Genomic DNA, 18,062 nt, shown 5'->3' with positions numbered 1-18,062 from the left:
CTGGAGGGCGGGCATCCCGCCTCCCTCGCAGGGCTGGTCCCAGCCCTGTGTGGTGTGACGCTGGTGCTCACTCTGTGCTTGTGAATTCCCCTCCCTTGTGCATGAGTGTGAAGACAGGAGAATTGGGCGGGGAGGAAGAGAGGAGGAGCAGAGGGAGTGCCACCACAGACAGACACCACCGAGAAACTGTGTTCTCATCTTCTCTGTGGTCGGGACCACCTAATGCAGTCCAGAAGTGAGCAGACCTGGGTCTTAGCCTGCTCTTTCCTGGCTTTCCAGGCTCCCAGTGTGACCCGTGTCCCCTTCTGGGCTGCCCACAGCAGGCTGTTAGGAAGATGAAATGATGTAGGGTGTCCTAAGGTGCCCAGCACTGCGCCTGCACAGAGAGGTGGCCCAGGTCCCTGTGTGTCTCGCCACACTGACTCTGTGGAGATGCCGGAGCCACCTGGCAAAGGCAAAGAGCCCTACCTTTCTCCGCTCCCACCTGGTCATGCTTCTCAAACAGCAGGTAGCGTGGGCTCTCGGGGAGAAAGGGCAGGCTCACCAGCTGGACCACAGCGGGGATGGCAATTGCTCCAAACAGATACGGCCAGGTGCTCTCCTGCAGGGAGAAGAGGGGTCCAGTGAATGGATGTGGCCTCCAGTCATTGCCTGGGGGCTGGCCCCAGGCCATGCAGCTTCAGTTCTGCAGAAAGTCCCTCTGCACCAGTGTGATCCTCACCAACAAAGGGAGGGGCAGGGGTCACTGTTTAGCACCAGCCCCATGTCTCAGGAATTCTCCAAGAGGTCGTGAATCCTGTGAGGTGGTGGCCTGTGGGGAGCTCTGAGAAGGAGTTCAGGGAGCCACAGGCTGGTTCTGATTGATCCCAGGACTCCGGCCACCAGGGCAAGCCTGGAGGGGCTTTGCCCTCCTGGGGGTGTGGCCTTGGAAGCCACTCCCAAGGCCCACAGGTATCTCCATCTCTACCTGTGGTGCAGCGACAGCCCCAGCCACCTGTCAGGCTGGCCTGAGAGTGGGATCAGGTCACGCTTTGATGGTGGGCCCTGGTGCACAGTAGGTGTACAGAGGAAACCACCGTTCATGCCAGTGCTACCACCCAGCCACCGCCAAGGCCTGCGCTCTCCAGCCTGTCAGAATGGGGTGGGCAAGGCCTGCCTGGCTGCCAGGACCTTGTGACCAGGCCCCTGCAGAGCCACGCATCTTTCCGTCCCTGGGGCTCAGGAGGTCCTCTCTCCCTTCCAACACCCACGCCTACTCAGGCCACAGACTCAGAAGGCACCTAAACAATCGTTTTCCCCTGGGGCTGCCTTGAAGAGAGAAGAGTAAAGTTCAGGCACGATTCAAAGACTTTCTTTAAAATCCCTATGACAGGACTTGAAGAACTATTGAATTTATTTTTGATTCCCTTCAGCCTTCCTTGCTGGCAGACTGAGATCCCAGCTGAAGTGCCCCCGGCCCTGGGCAGGCATCAGCACACAGCCATATAGCATTACCCCTCAACCCAGCAGCCCGAGAGGGCAGGAGCCTGGGAGGGGGTTTGATGTGAGACCTTCCTTTGAGTGATGAGGAACTGGAGGCCGGGAGAGGTAACTCACCCAAAGCCATGGCACTGAGCACTGGGGTGGCCCACGTCCTGCCCACACTGCACACAACAGAGCAGGTGAGCCGAGCGCGGGGGTCTGTTTGTGTTCTCAGAAGCAAAGCAGCATTGGGGAGCATCTTAAGGTCACAGACCCTGTTGGATCTACGATGGTACGGAGACAAGACCTCTGGACACAGGAGAGTAAGAAGCTAGGACAACTCCTGGGCAAGGGGAATGGGGAAACTGAGACAGGAAAATTAAACAGAACCCAACGCTTTGAGCAACTTACAAGCAGCTGGTGAATCACAAGACCTTATCTTCCCTAACCAGAGAACGCAGAGCCTCCCCGGCTGTAAACCCCAGGTATCCAGGGAAGAGAGGAATTCTAATGTAGACGCAGGCAGAGAGACCACACCGGAACCTAGGGAGGCAGCTCGGGAAGAAGCTGCCAGACTCCCCTGTCAGCTCCCCCTCCCAAGAGAAACAGCACATCTGCGCACCCCCTAGGATCTCCCCTCCCAAATCCCCACATTTCCTCATATAAACTTGCTCCTGAAAGCTCAAGGAAAGGTGGATGTTAGGGGTTTACCGGCCTCCTGCTCAGACATCTGGCCTCTGCTATTAATAAAGCCCGATTACAATCCATCCCTGTCCCTGCCTTTTGGCTGGGCGGTAAAGGCAGCACAGACCCCAGACTCGGTTGCCCTCCGGTTTCACTCCGGCCTCAGTGCCTGGGGAAGACCAGCAGGTGGATGACCACTCGCCTCCTCGCCTCTAAGACAGGAGGGCTGTTTGGAGAGGCTAAAGTGGGACAGCGACCTCTAATGGCCACAGGAAAGAGGTGATGCCCGAGACGTGCCCAGCACACCTTGCACGAAGTGAAGCTACATGGAGCTAAGATTTCGGGAGTGGTTCCTACACACCAGGTATTGTCCTAAGAAGTGTGTGTGCCACTGGGTTGCATCCTCACAACAGCTCGGTGAGCCGTGCACATTTATCCCCATCTTACGAACCAAGATACAGAGGCACAGCGAGATTGAGGTGTCAGATTTTGTCCCAATACGACTGGTTTTGGCCCTGGCTGGTGTGGCTCAGTGGACTGAGTGCTGGCCTGTGAATCCAAAGGTCACTGGCTTGATTCCAGGTCAGGGCACGTGCCTGGGTTGCAGGCTGGGTCCCCATTTGGGGGCGTGGGAGATTTATTGATGAATCTCTCGCACATCAGTGTTTCTCTCCCTCTCTCTCCCCCTCCCTTCCCCTCTCTAAAATGAACTAAATCTTTAAAAAAAAATGGTTTTGAACTTCTGGCCTCCAGGAATGGGACAGAAGAAAATTTAGTCTATGGTGTGTAATTTGTTATAGCACCAACAAGAAACAAATATCCTTATGAATCCCCCCATCTTGCTAATAAGCAAAGAAAAATTAAAAATATTATAATGCATCCTGGCTGGTGTGGCTCAAAGGATTGAGTACCTGCCTGCGAACCAAAGGGTTGCTGGTTCGATTCCCAGTCAGGGCACATGCCTGGGTTGCTGGCCAGGTCCACAGTAGGGGGTGTGGGAGAGGCAACCACACATTGATGTTTCTTTCCCTCTTTTTCTCCTTCTCCTCCCCTCTGTCTAAAAATAAATAAATAAAATCTTTTGAGAAAATATGATAATGCAATACGATACTATTTTTCCTGATTAAATATCAAAGAGTTAGTTAAATGGTTCTGGTGACAAGCATATGGCGACACTTAGGCTCCTGCACAGCGCTGGTGGGAAAGCACGTCGAGGCAGCCTCTCAATGCGAGAGGACTTTGATAACATGTATAAAAGCCTTAAGTGAATTGATATTCTCGGACCCGTTGCTTCCATTTCTTAGACACTGAACTACATGAAAAATGAGAGACTTGAACGATGACTTCTGTAGAAGATTGTTCACCCCAGGTTTGCAAATTGCAGTGTTTTAGTAATAAACACTGGAAACGATCCAAATCCCCAGCAATAAAAGAACAATGACACAAATCATGGTAACTCATAAAAGAGAATACCATGTAATTCTTCAAAGTATCACGGCAAACAATTTTAACGACTTGCTCCCAATATCGTGTTGCAAAATAATCACCGGAGTTTTAAATAGAATGAGCCAAATGGTGCATACGTGTGTGTATGTGTGCGTAAGTTATGTGCACACAGTATAATGAAAAGGAATTTAAAAACTGTTAGTGTTTATCCAGAAATGATGAGATATGGAAACTTTAATGTTTTTATTTCCCGAATCCTTCCTTATTGTGGGTGATGGGCATACAATGGATGTATCATAATCATCAAAATCAAATAAGTAAAAGAAAGGAGCTAAAAGATTTATAGAACAGATACTTGTTTCAAGATGACTCATGTTAGTGACAGTTCAGAAAGAGCAGCGGCATTCAATCATGGACAGGAGTTACTGCGCACCTTTGAGAGGGGACGTGATTTAACGCTATTTAAAACGTGTGTTTATGAAGAGTCTTCGGTGGCATGGGGAGTGATTTTGATAGGGTGGTAAGTGATTTTTTTAAAGCAAAGCACAGCAGTGTTTCTATTGCATGACAGGTCTACAGAAAAGTGGAAATAAAAATATTAAAAGTGGCTGCCCTCTAAAATGGCACAATTTCAAGTGGCTTTACTTCTTTTTTTTCCCAAATGTCCTAAGCGGAGCACAAAATATTTCTATAGAGGGACAAAATGGACATGTGTCACGTATGAAGCGTGTCGCCGTCTGAGTGATGATGAACTTCCTCCCAGGCACATGGGCTCACTCATTCATGACCCTGTGTTCCTCCCAAGTCTTCTCACCCGTCGGCCCACAGTTTTATCTAAGTTCCTTCCTTCTTTATCATTGCAGGAGAAATAGCTAGTTAATATGTTTTTTAAAATATCCTTTGGAAGCATAAAACATCATTAAAATCCCACCCTCCACAGTATCTATGATGTGTCTTGGATTCAAGTGAGGACACGAGATTGATTCCAGCCCTTCTTTCCCTCGCCTGCCCCTGGCAGCCTGCTGGGACGCCCCTGGCTGCCTCCCACCACCTCTGCGTTTTAAAGCAATTGCCTGCAGCTGCATTGCAGGGCAGTTTCCCTCTCTTTCATTTTTTTACAAGCCCAGTTTTTCTCTCTTTAATGTTTTTATAAGCTCAGTTGTCTCTGTCTTTGAAGGCAAATGAGAAATAAGATTAATATACAGAAAATGAAATTCTGACACTTAGTGAAATAACTGTGGATCGCACTTGGCCAGAATGTCACAAGAGCCCAAAGGGATGAGTGAAAATTTCCCACTTGATGTTCTTTCCTGGACTGGAGCCTGACATCTGGGAGCGTGGACTGGAGAACCAGACTGGGTTACTCATGTGCCCTCCCACCCAGTTCCCAGGGTATCTGAAAAAACCCAACCTGAAGGGGAAAGACAGACCCTGGGGATCAATGGCACACCTTCTCAGTGGACTCTGGTCAGAAGGCGGACGTGGGCACTGAGTCCCTTGGCTGACGTCATGCTTATGAGCCTTGTTTTTGCAGGGAGAGGGTGCTCACCCTGGAGAACCCTGACACCAGAGTCCTGCAATCAGCTCTGCCTTCAAGTCGCTCTGTGACGTGGGCAGTTCCTGTCAGTTACCTTGTCGTTTTACCTTCTGTGAAGCTGCTGTTTTCCTGCCAGGGCTCCCTCTTAGCATCTGGTACCCCGTTCTCCCTGGATGGCCTGCCAAACACCAGAGGTCCCTGCCCACAGGCACCCTGTCCCGTCACTAAGCAATCTCGTTGACCTGCCTCCACGCCCACTGCCATCGCCCCAACCCAAGCTCACAGCATCTCTCCCCCCGGCCGAGCCCAACCTCCCAGGCCTGGCTGTGGCTCCAACACCCAACTCAGTGATTGGCACATGTGCTAAGTGAGCAAATGCAGAGAGAACACAGAGGTACGGGAAAGACCCAGAAACCTGTACGGACTGAACACTTCTGTCCCCTCCAAACATATTTTATGTGAAAATCCTAATCCTCAAGGTTATGAATGAGGAGGGGGGCCTTTGGGAGGCGATTAGGTTATGAGGGCGGGGTCCTCGTGAATGGGACCTGTGACCTTATAAGAAGAGACAGGAGAGGGATGATCTCTCTTGCTCCCAGGAGAGGACACGGCGAGAAGGTGGGTCTCTCTAAGTCAGGAAGGGGGCCCTCGCTGTGCTGGCACCCCCAACTCTGCCTTCCAGCCTCCAGGGTTCTGAGGACTGAATCTCTGTTGTTTGTAAGCTCCCCAGCCTGCGGGATTTGTTACGGCATCCCAAAGGGACTGAGACAGAACCCAAACGGCAGAAATGACCTGCTATCGGTTTACAAAAGCGGACTTGGATGAGTGACGAGCAACTGGAAACTATCTCAAAAAAGAAAAGGCGAAACCTCTATAGAAGCAGATGTTTACTTACTTTTTCCCCCTGGAGGACAACGGTACTATTCATTGACTTTAAAATATATTTTTATCTTCAGGGAGCTGAGGCTGTAATTGTTATACCATGTTCCTTACTCACACACATAATGTTTACAATGTTTAGAATTTTTAAATAGCTTCAAAAACAAAAGGCAAAGCGTCTCTTTAGCATGGAGCCTCACTTTGCTAGGGAGACATTTCCAACACGCTCGCATTAATTATAGAAATTGCGACGCAGAGGTGAAGTGTGAGTTGTTTTTGCTTTCCGTCAACAAGAAAAACAAACTGGAGCCATAAAATCCTGAAAGAGTCGATAATAAAATCAGAAGCAGGTGCCTCTGAGGCGATGTGCATCGGTGTTAATGTAAGAAAGCCACGCTTTGCACTAGGACATTGCTCACTCTCAAATGGTGAAAATGGTAAACCATGCGTTGTGGGGTTTGCCACAGTGAACACAGTCAGCAAAGCAACCCAAACAGTTTTTGAAGGATAAGTGCCAACCGGGTCCTGTTACCCATCCTGGCACCACGCGGCCACCGTGCTGGATCCCTCCGCTTGTGCAACCTTCCCTGAACGAGGCAGGAGGCAGCTCTAGGGTTACTTGGCTCAGGCACAAAGGGGACTTGAGTCCCTCTTACCTAGGCTCTCACTGCGATCCTGTGGTTTATAACAATATATTTGGTCTTCTATTTCTGGCACAGAACTCGTAAAACTGAAGGAATTTCCTAAGTGATAGGAGCAATAAAGGTGTCTTGATATTTATAACAACCCCCTTCCAACCACACCTGAGTTTAGTTAGTGAGGTGACTTTTGGAAGGTACGTAAGGATGAGACCTGGTGGCCAAGGGAAACAACCCTTGGATGGAGGGTTGGGATTTTCAGCACCCTCGCCTGACCTCCAGGCCATGATTCAATTAATCATGTCTGTGTGATAGAAGCTCCATAAAAACCCCAAAGGCCAGGGATTGGAGAGCACCCACAGGGCAGCGGCGCATCCCTTGGGCTCTGATCCAGTACTTTCGACATTTGACCTTCACTCCCAGGGTCGTCTCCTCCCTCCCTCCTGGCCTCCTGGTGCAGGGGAAGGGAAAGCCGCCACAGCCCTGCGAGGCGCCCCAGCCAGTCTCCTTCCCTCATCCTCCTCGGACACTCGGGCAGCCGGCAGCCCTTGACTCACCCTCCTGTCTGCTCTAGCCCTAGGGCCGCTGCCTCAGTTCCTCCTCACCATGCCCCAATCACAGCAGTCTCCTGCCAGGCCTTTTCCTTCCCTTTCACCCCTCCACTCCCTCCCCCAAGCCCCCCTTGTAACTCAGGTCAGTCACTCACCTGCAATAGTGCCGCCTGTCCAGGGCTCCCTGTTCCCCAGGACAGTGTCGGGGCAGCTCAGTGATTGCTCCCCAGGCAGGCTCTTCCCTCAGCCCCAAGCCACTCGTGGCTATTTCACAGGGCTGTTCCCTATCTCACGGCCATTCCCCATCTCGGCCTTTCCTTCCCTTGTTCCCTTTCTCTGCAACGTCTTCTCTCCAAATCCCACCATCACCCACCTAACTTCTGCTCACCCTTCAGGGCTCAGTTGCGAGTTCACTTCTTCTGGGAAGTCTTCCTTGATCTCCCCCTCACCCCATGCGAATAGGTGAGGCACTCCTTGCCAAAGCCCCACAGCAAGTGAATAGTTGGACTGCGATTCAGAGTCAGGCTTTCCCGCTTCCAAAACAGAAAGCTAAAAACAGAAGACTGGGCCATTACCTATTTATGCAGGAAAGGTAGGCTCAAGAGTGAGGTAGCACTAAGCAAAACATCTTAGAAAGATGTCCAACAACCATTAAATGAAAACAGCAAGTTGAGGGACGATGCATATGGCAGGATGCCATGACAAAAACTATATAGGCTTATATGGGTTTGCAAAAGCCCAAGTGAATTCTAATTGAGCTGTTAGTAATAGCTGTGGGGTGGGTGGATTTGAACATTCTGTAAGGTTAAAATTTGTTATGGTTCTTTATATCCTCAAAAAAAAAAAATCACACCCAAGGTATTCAGCAGTAACTTTTCTGCAATAATAAGTGAAAGGCTTGAATGTTCAGGAATTCCAAGGCATAGGGTCAAGCTTTTGGAGGAAGGGCTCACCTCTGATTGCCCTTTGTCCCACAAGGGACATGGGGACCTGAGATGGTGACATGAAATGAGAACAGCCATGGTGGGCCGGGGAGCCACGCTTACCTTGCCCAGCAGCTCAGGCAGGCCCAGCAGCTGTCCCACGAACACGCCAATGCAGATGAAGATGGCGGTCACCTGCCCCAGAGAGCCACGGATCCCCTTGGGCGAGATCTCGCTCAGGTACATGGGGAGCACGCTGAGGGCGATGCCTGTGGAGGGAGCACGGCAACGATGACAGGGTCGTCTCCTCTGAGGGAGGACCACTGTGGCCAGTGAGGGAGCTGTCTCCTTAAGGAAGACTCTGGTCACAGTAGCCACAACCCCGTTCCCAGCACTCTGCACAAACTTCCAGTGCTTCAACAGGCACTGTGCCATTTGCCCCCTGAGGTGTGGCTGGGAGGTGGGTTCCATCAGAAGAGCTGATGATGGTGATACTGGTGCTGCCAGTGGTGGTGGTGGTGGTGGTGGTGATGGTGATGATGGAGGTGGTGGTGGTGGTGGTGGTGGTGGTGATGGTGATGTTTGTTTGCTGTTGGTGTTCTTTCTTAGAAAAGCCATGTAGGCCTAGAATTTCCTTTGTTGAAAGGTTTTAAATGACATGTTCAACTAATTTAATTAAATAGGACTATGTAGATAATCTATTTTCTCTTCTGCCAATATTGGTGAGCATTCTTTTTCTTTCTAGACTTTTGTACATTTTATCTAAAGTTTTCAAATATATTGCATAAATATGCTCACGTCTCTGAGCCTTGGGGTCCTCATGTAAAATGACAACAGTCCCTAGGAATGCAGGAACAGGTCCCTGGCCCTCCCTGGCCCTGGAGAGGTCTCACCTCCATCTATGCCCATGATGAAGCGGCCCACGATGAGCATTTCGAAGGCTCCTGCCTGGAGAGCACAGGCCATCAGCAACGCAGCGGAAATGGCAAAGACGTTGTTGGCCAGTAGAGTGTACTTCCTGGAAGAGAAGGAGGGGTTCAATGAGGAGGCTGGACCATGAGGCTGTCACTGGCCTGTCTAACCGGGAGCAGGGTCCCCCATGGCTCCCGCGGCCACCTCCGGCTGTGTGACCCTGAGCGAGGTTCTTGCTCCCTCTGCATCCACCATGGGGGGTGACTGCCATGACCATGGACTGCTCTGTGCAGGACTGTTCCATGGGCACATCCCTGAGACTTCAGGTTTGGAAGTGTCACTTGCATGGAGGTCAAGGACAGACAGGGTTCCCGCCCTGGCTCCCTCTTTTTAGGAGCTGGGTGACTTTGCAAAATGATCACAGTAGCTCATGTGTATGGGACTCTTGCTCTGAGATCGACCCCATTTATGCTCTTTACATAAGTAGCTCATCTACGGCTCAAAACGGCACTACCAGGTAGGTAGTAGTCTTACTCCTCTCTTACAGAGAAGTTAGCCAGGGGACAGACTCGAGACTTGGTTGAGGTCATGCTAATAGTGAGTCAAGGAGCTGGGGAAACAGCCTAGCCTCTCGCAGGGTATTTTCCCCCTAAAGACTCAATGAGTTAACAGATACTAAGTCGTTTTATAAATTATAAGAAGCTCGGGATTGAAAAAGGGACTTTGTTATTGCTTTTAGGAGTTAGACCTCTTCCTACTTTCTACTCCCACTTCCTATTCCACTGGGCGCGGAAGCAATCAGAGAGGCCCTTCCCACGCTCCTCCACTCACACAGGCCCGCCTGCCTCTGCGCCCAGACACTCCCCGCCCCTCTCCGAGGGCAAGCCCTCCAGTTGCCCACCCGCTGTCGGCTGCTCAGGGATATTGCTTCAGCAGGTCTCACCTCTCAGTCCTAACCATCAGTTTTTCTCTCTCTGCTGGAACAGCTCATTAATGTGCTGCAGTAGCTCCTATCATAAAAGAAAGCACAAGAACAACACTCCTGGTCCTCCAGCTCCCTCCATCTCCCATGTCTCTGCTCCCCTGCGTGGAACTCCTAGAAAGGAGCAGCTCCCCTGTTGTCTACACTTCTTCATCTCTCCTTCTCTCACACACCCACTCCAATGCTGGTCCCCTCTGTGGTGCCCTTGAAAGAGCTGTTATCCTGGCAACCAGCAACCTCCATGATGCTGAATCCACCGTCAGAGCTCAGGCCTCGCCAGCTTTTCTCGGCAGCGTTGGGCACAGTGGATCGCCACCTCCTTCTTTCTCTCGCTTTCCAGATCTCACCCAGTGGTGGGTCCGTGCCGATCTTGTTGGCCGATATTTACCATCTTCCTAACCCTCTGAAGAGTGGAGGACTCGGTCCGTGGCAGCTTGTTATGGCAGCGCCAGCCGACTGCTACATGCTTAGATGTGCAATGCAGGCCTCTCCAGCCGGCATCGAGGGAGCTAACATTCTTTCCTACCACTCTAAAATAAAGACGTGTTTTAAAAGATTAAAGAAGAAAAAGAGGAGGAGAAAAATGATACTTTTGAGAACCTGCTCTTTGCCTGGCGTGATACGCAGGGGGCTGGCTGTTGGTGTTTGTTGACTATCCGTCTGTCTTCTTCTGGTGGGAGTCCCTTGAAGTTCCTCCAAGAAACCTTCCTGCCCTCACTCTCAGTGTGGGGGCCTGTGGTGGTTGTCTCCACCCGGTGGTGGCTCTAGGAATGGGCATGGGGCATAGAAATCTTAAAGTACATTGGAAATGTCATTCACCAGGAATCCAGCCTCGGCACTGGTAACATTTGGAGGCGGAAATTCTTTGTGGTGTCCTGTGCGTTAGTGGTATCCCTGGCCTCGCCTAACTAGTCGCACCCTTTAACTATGACAACCAGAAGTATCTGCAAACATTGTCAAATGTCCCCTGATGGGGCAATATTGCCCCTGGTTGAGGGTCCCTGAGGACATGCAACCTCCCTCAGGTCACTGAGGTTCCGCAGATGTGTGCTGGAGTGCCAGCAGGAACCGCGTCTGCCTGAGCAGATGGGCCCAGCTTGCACTGACGTGGGGAAAGACCACCGTGCGTGATGCCAACACAGAGCGAGGTGGAGCCTGGAGACAGAGAAAACAGCTTTTCTTACGATATCATATGAGCTGCTGGATTCAACAGAGGTATACTTCAGTTATGGGAGCCAGTTCAAATTTTGGGCCTAAGCCAGTTTGATCTGGGTTCCTGTCACAGGCATTCAAACAGCCTTCTGAGTGACACAGGACACGTCAGTGTGATTTTCATAATGAACTGTCCAGGGCCTGCCTCCCTGCCAGAGCACCTGCCCCAGGCAGCAGGCCTTGGTCTCTGCCGCCCACGGGCCAAGCCCAGTGCCTGGTTCCCAGTGGGTGCTCAGAAATGTTTGCTGAGTGGATAAGCACAGGTGGATGGCCTGCCCAAGACGGGGGCCCAGTGTCTGATGCCCAAGCCCCTGGGAGTTTCCCCGGGTCTCCTCTTTAGTTTCCATGCTCTGCTCCAAAGAGAAGAACTGGATCCAGTGCTGGGTAAGGAGGCCCCTTTTGGTGCAATTTGATGAATATGCACATTGGCTCTGCCAATGCTGGCACACTGGCTCTCCCAACGTCCTTGGGAAGAGCTAATGGTGATGGTGCTGGGATGACAGTGAACTTGAGCTGGGCACTGACTCTGCATAAGTCGCTGAGATGAACCCTTTACATCCACACAACAAACCTGTGACTCAGTCTTCATTTTCCTGTGAGCCAGGGGAAGCCCAGAGACTTTGAGACACGCATCCTTGGCCCCACGAGCTGTGCGTACAGAGTGCAGACTCGAGGCTGAGCCCATGGCCAGTGTCTATGCATCCACATGGTCAGCCTCTCTCTCACTAAAGCGTGTAAGCAGAGGACAAATGACCCCACGCGAGGGACTGGGACTCAAAAGCAATTCTCTATGGCCAGCATTCCCAAAGCGGGGGAGTCTAGGAGATCAAGAACCTGTGTCCCTGAGACCAGATAATGGATGGCTCATATCCAGAGACAGTCCCTGGCCCCCGTGCTCCCCTGTCCTCATCCCTCTCCCAAAGCACAGGTGCATTTAACATGCTCTACCCATATTGGCTGCCTGGTGGGCCTGCCTGTGGCCACACCCACCTGACTCCCAGAATGCCCCACTCCAGCTGAACCTCTCTCCTAGCCCCTTCTGTTGGCCCTGACCCCAGCCTTGCATGTTGAGCTTCAGCCTCCTCCTCCATCACTGACAAACATCACTGAGAAATGTGGTATCTCTCAAACGCATTTCCTCTTTTTATTTCCTTTTCTTTTGTTGCAGCCATGCTGCTGAGGCCATTGTCACTGCCCTCACTGTATGCACGGGGAAGTGCTGGCTGAGAGGGGAGCTGGCCGAGTCCCATGATACCCTCCTGGCATGTTGGGGAGTCAGGACTAGCTCCCTGTTGGGAATGTGAGGCCACATGTAGAGGGACAGGTGGCCCCTTTCCTAACCGGGCTTCCGCAGCCCCAGCATCTGAGGAGAGCTCCTGGGGTCCATCCAACACAGAGATCTGTAGAGCACCTACCACCATGGTTGTCAAGGTGGTGATCGGATGATGGTAAATAATAATCACGTCTCTTTACTGAGCTACTGCTAATGGGCCATCCTCCCTCTTCATTGTCTCCAGCTCTTAATGTCCCTGCAGGGTAGCAAGAGGGGTCTCCTTTTTACAGGGGAAGAAACCAGAGCTCAAACACATGCAATGAATCGGCCAAGGGTGCACAGCTGGTGAGCGGAAGACTCCTGATTCAAGTTCAGACATGAGTGCTCCGGAGACCCTACTTTTCCCACTAACCCCTCACTATCTCCCAGGAAGTTATAAGCAAGGATGCAAAGAAAGCATTTGGGAGAGCTTATTGGTTCGTCAATCTGATCTGAGAGAAGCTTTTATGATGAAAATAAGTGAGGAACGGAGCTCACGAGGTAAAGTGGATCTGATTGGAGAGGGCCTGGAAGGGAAACTTCAACCTGAAGTCTTTAGGACTCACTGCAGCTGTGTTTAAAGGCAAAAGACTTGAAATAACCTAAATGTCTATGGAAAGGGAACTGGTTAAATAAAGTGTCATCCAGTCGCAAGAGCCCCTGATGTTTAAAAAGCAGAGCCCCATGTACTGCTGTGGAAGAATCTCGAAGACACTGTGCTGCTTTCTGTTTGCAGCTGCACCCAGACCCTCTCTCCCCTCCAGCCCTGCTCTGTGCCCTGGGACCTGGTCCTCTGGACCTAAGTCACAAAGCTCCTGGTGTTTCTGGCTTGGGTTGGACCAACGAGAGGCATCAGCTGCAGATTGGGGGTGGGGTGGGGGAGGGAGAAGCCAGGGTGTTTCTTCCCAGCCCCCTCCCTGTTTGGTCAGCAGAGTTCTGACCTAGCCCAACAGCCTGCTGTCCACAGCTTCACTTCCCCTTGACCTCTGGTGTTCCCTTTCCACCCCATGCCCTTCTGACATTACAACCCCTCCCGTTGACCCCTTCCCGGCCTTTTGGCTCAGATCAAGCGTAAAATCTCTCTGGGTGAACTAAGTAGCATTTTGCTGTCGGCTGGGATCCTGACTATAGCCCAGGCATATCATGAACATTACGGAGAGCATCCGCAAACAGAGGCAGACTCACTGACCTCCCAAGAAACTTTCCGATCAGCTTCACCATTAACGTCCCCACGAGTCCACCGATGGCGAAAATGGACACGGTCACGGACCAGAGCAGAGTCAGAGTGTCCGGGTCTGTCGGCTGTCCGTGCCTTCTTTCCCACGTCTCATTGTAAAAGGCCTTGATGTACTGCGGACAAACAGCAAACCGGGTTATTCCTGCTGCCCGCCCTGCTGCTGGAGGCCGGCCGGTTTGGAAACAAGGCAGCTGGGGCAGGACACGCTCTCCCCGCTCGGACCTCGCTATGTCCGTTCGAGCTGTATTTCATTGACCGCCTCTAACTGAGTTTGTGGATGGGCCGTATTTTTTCACCTCATTGTGCAGGTAGAGAAACTGAGGCTCCGAGACACAGAGTGACTTGCTTAGTAAGTGGCAAACCTGGGACTCAGACTCGGATCTGACTCCAAACCAAAAGTGGCCACGATGCCCAGTCTTCTCCAATGTTGGTGCCCAGCAGAAAGTCCCGGGAAGTGTGTTAAAGATGCGCACATCTAACACAAGAGAACATCTGTGCCACCTGGCGGCAGGCTGAGACAAGACTCAGAAAACACTAAGTGTAAAAGAAAAACAAAGTGCTCATCTGCATTTCACCAAAACTAAAGGCTGAGGTAACATATTTGCAACACATATATTACCAAGGACTCACATTCACTATCTATGAAGAACTCCCACAAGCTAATAAGAAGACAAACGACCCAATTTAAAGCGAGCAAAAGACTCGAACAGACTCCAGAGAAAATCCAAGTAACAAGCAAGCTAATGACATGATGCCCAACATCACTCATGAGTCCACAGGGCGATGCAAATAAACCCACAGAGAGACAGCCCTTCACCTCCGTCAGGCCCTCATCGCTCTCAATTCGATGCGGTGGGTTTGGGAAGGGGACCGGGTGACTGGGATGTGAGCCAAAGGCTGAGGTCACGACACTACACTCCCCTAAGGACTCTGTCCCCGCGAAGCTCATAGTCACCCACCTACCCAGCGCGGGCCCACAGAGCTGGCCAGAGCCAGCATGCGACACTGTGGGAGAATCATGGGTTTGGGTGCAGAGACCCGGGCGTGAGTCCCAGCATCGTGATTTGCTTGTGATTTAAACCTGCAGGGTCTCGGTCTCCTTATCTGCAACACGGGGTGATGACGCTGACGTCTCGGGGAGCCTGGCTCTGGGGGAGAGCTCCCACAGCCCCAGCAGCCCGAAAATGGGCATGTCTGGTGAGACACGAGGGGACCCGCCAGCCGTGTGCGCCCTCCTGCACTGGCAGTGGGGCTTCAGTTTGTCCACCCGCCCTGAAAACCGGTTTGGCCTCATCTAATAACACTGAAGATGCCCCTAGTCTGTATACAACCTATAAAATCCATTTCTAGAAAATTCCTCTAAACACCTCTTTGCCACCTGCCCTGGGATACATCTACGCAAACGCCCACGGCAGCATTGCACATAACCACGGGGGCTACCATAACAGCCGACTGTCCCCCACTCACCGAGCTGCTCTCTGTCAGCGGCTGACATTAACGCTGACCTTTAGTTTTCACGTACTCTGGTGGCATCTGTCATCTTTTTGGCTACCTGGGGTCAGAAGCCCCCGTCCCATTCGGGAGTCATTCCTGCCTTACAAGCCTTGTGGGAAACAGGGCCCACTCATCACTGCGGAGGTTGGAAATGCCAGACACCTGCCCTCCCGGCATCACTTGTAGGTAGGGAGTAGACATGTGATTAAGGCTCAGCCAATCAGAGGCCTGGACTTTGCATGAGGCTCCTGAAGCTAAGGAATGGGGCCAGGAATTGTCCACCAGCAGAGGGCTCTCCCTGGCAAAAGTGGCTTTGGGGTGGTGGCAGTGGCCCCATGGGAGCTGAGATCCTATTCCAGGTGCAGTAGGTGGCAGAGGTGGCTGCAGGGGACCCCCAGGCCCAGCTCTGGTGTGCTTTGGGGTGTCATCCCAGGCTGCAGAGCTCCCAGGCCTGGCTGGCCAGCCCTCCCACCAACCCTGCGAGCTGCTCATTACTTTTTCAACACGCTTTTGCTTCAATCAGAAAAATGGTTGTCGTGGCTTACAGCTGCTGAAATTCTGCCAGAACATGGAAACTCTCCTATTTGATCCGCACGACAACGCTGGTGGTAGAAACCTTCATTTTCACAGGAGGGAAGCGAGAGTTCTGTCACTCTCTCAGTCACATGGCTGAGGTGGTGGAGGAGGACTTGTGTGACATCGGCCTGACCTCAGGGCCTGAACGCACCCGTCCACTGGTGGCCTCTTTGGTTCACAGTGAAGGTGTGGGAGAGAAGCCCTAAGTCCGATGTGCACTCATTGATTTAAGGGCAGCCTCACTGAAGCCCTCGCTGTGGGCTAGACACTCTGAGGCCCTGGGGAGTGCGACAGCATCGACCCTCCAGGACCCCAGAGTAGAGCCGGAGAAGCTGTGATAACTTCCAAGCTGAAGCGATGGAGGGGCCCCCAGAAGGCAGGGGTGCAGGAGGCCCCCAGGGGCGACAGCAAGTGTTTATAGGGCCGAGCCCCTTCAGAGAAGCTGGAACGAGTACCAAGGACTTCACAGACCCACCCCTCCTGCTCACTGTCCAATAAATAGGAGACCCCCATGCATAGAAGGTGGTTCTTGGATGTGGCCTTGACCCCTATAGCCAACCTGCACGGATTGAAGCAACTGCAGCTGCCTTGCGGATCCCCACCCTGGATCCTCTTATTATACATGTGCAGCCGTGACCAGTTTCCTGGAACTCGTGCACAGAAACTGAGAGGACGCTGTTTGGAAGGAAGTTCTCTCTTTCTTTCCGGGCACTCAGGAGGTTGGAGGGAAAGGGGGTGGCTTCCTACTGCTCTCTCCTCGATGTTGCCGAAGGGTGTCTGCAGAGAGCGGGGTAGGCTGGGAGACAGGCAGCCTGGCCTGTGTGTGGGCGGGAGCACCTTTCTCCAACGCTCTCCGAAAGCTGGTCTCCAAGGGATGACTCTGGCGATTAAATGTCTGTCTTTGCCAGTGCGAATCCAGCGAGGACTCAGTGAAAGGCAGGTTGGAGGCTTCCATGGCCACAGGAGCCGGGAGATAAAGGCTGTTCAGCTATTTGCACAAACATCCACCGAGTTTGAGATCTGTGGGCCTAACATCTGTGGACAATGACTTGTTGTACATGGTTCCTAACAGGCTCTTAAATAAGTATCTGTGTTTTACACTGACTCTCTGCTGTGAGTCACTCACTGTATAACAGCGAAACTAGGTAACCCATACATCTTATTTGTACACTAAGTCCTCACTCAGCATCATCAATAGCTTCGATGACTTAAAGCAAAGCACCGTCCAACAAAACCAGTTTTACCACAGTCTCATGGATAAAAACAAGAGTTAAGTTCCTACAGCATCTCTTCAGGGTGTAACGAAAGGCTGGAGAACGAAACGGCGTTCGTGGGAGACCTGCTGTCCCAGCTAACCTCTAGGCCTCGCCGGGCCACCTCATTCACGGATTCCACAGTTGACTTCCCTGTACTTGGCCTCCAGGAGGCCCGTGCTCGGGTCTTCCTAGTGGCTCTATAGACCTGCTTCCTTACCTTCCCAGCCTGTCTTCTGGACACAGTTCTGCACCCCTGGCTTCAAGAAGCTTGGCACCTAGTGGAGATCATAGCAGGGCAAACACGCGACGAGAACACGGGGTGGAGGGTGCTGAGGAAGGCTGTGGAACCCTAGCCGGGAACCCCGGTCAGTAAGCCAGAGGGGCAGTCATGGTGGTCCCAGGGCGGACGGTAGCTGTCAGAGCTCTCAAAGGCTCGGAGCTGGAAGCCACGCGCTGACGTGGAGGAACCACAAATGATGCGGCGGGGTTGGAGGCTGGCCTGGAGGCCGGAGAAAGGCTGGAGAACGAGGCAGGGGCTGGATGGAACTGGTGTGGACGGCAGCCCCAGCAGCCTGTGTTTAACCCGGGGGAGCTGGGGAGTGATTGGCGGATCCATGCGCGGAATCGAGGGATCTCATGCGCGGGTTGGGTCACTGCAGGTGCCGTGCGGAGGCTGCGCAAGGAAGTTCAGACTGGAGGCCTCCCGAGCAGCCAGGGGGCTCCTCCATTGCCCAGACAGGACAAGGAGGACGGAATTTTTGAATAAGTTCACCAAGAAATATTTATATTTTGATGAGTACTGACTGGAAATTACATAGCAATGAATAAGAGGCTACACGGTTAAAGGACAAGAGGCTGAGCCAAGAGCCAAGAGTCCTGGGTTCAAGGCTTGCTCCCCCCCAGAGTCTGTGACCTCCAGCAAGTCTCTCTGCCTCTGTGGCCGGGCTGTCCGTGGGGCAGGG

At 52.2% G+C, this 18,062-nt stretch overlaps 1 protein-coding gene across 9 annotated transcripts in view; it reads right to left on the bottom strand.

The window, feature by feature from the left end:
- SLC2A9 (solute carrier family 2 member 9) overlaps nt 1-18,062 on the bottom strand; it is a 75,290-nt gene that overhangs the window by 27,979 nt on the left and 29,249 nt on the right. For 6 of the 9 annotated variants that reach the window (XR_008426771.2, XR_008426773.2, XM_045182961.3 and 3 more), the window contains 4 exons: nt 13,727-13,887; nt 9,013-9,137; nt 8,243-8,388; nt 469-601 (listed from right to left, as the gene is read on the bottom strand). Coding sequence is in view for 7 of the 9 variants with exons in the window: in XM_045182961.3 (XP_045038896.2) it covers nt 469-601; nt 8,243-8,388; nt 9,013-9,137; nt 13,727-13,887 (565 nt within the window). In the remaining 2 variants the exon portion in view is untranslated. The remainder of the gene's footprint in view (nt 1-468; nt 602-8,242; nt 8,389-9,012; nt 9,138-13,726; nt 13,888-18,062) is intronic. The other 3 variants (XM_045182966.3, XM_045182965.3, XM_045182967.3) reach the window with 1 other exon arrangement.

The sequence above is a fragment of the Desmodus rotundus genome, chromosome 4 (genome assembly GCF_022682495.2).
Source record: "Desmodus rotundus isolate HL8 chromosome 4, HLdesRot8A.1, whole genome shotgun sequence".
Taxonomy (NCBI): Eukaryota; Metazoa; Chordata; class Mammalia; order Chiroptera; family Phyllostomidae; genus Desmodus; species Desmodus rotundus.
This window is presented reverse-complemented; position numbering and strand designations above follow the sequence as displayed.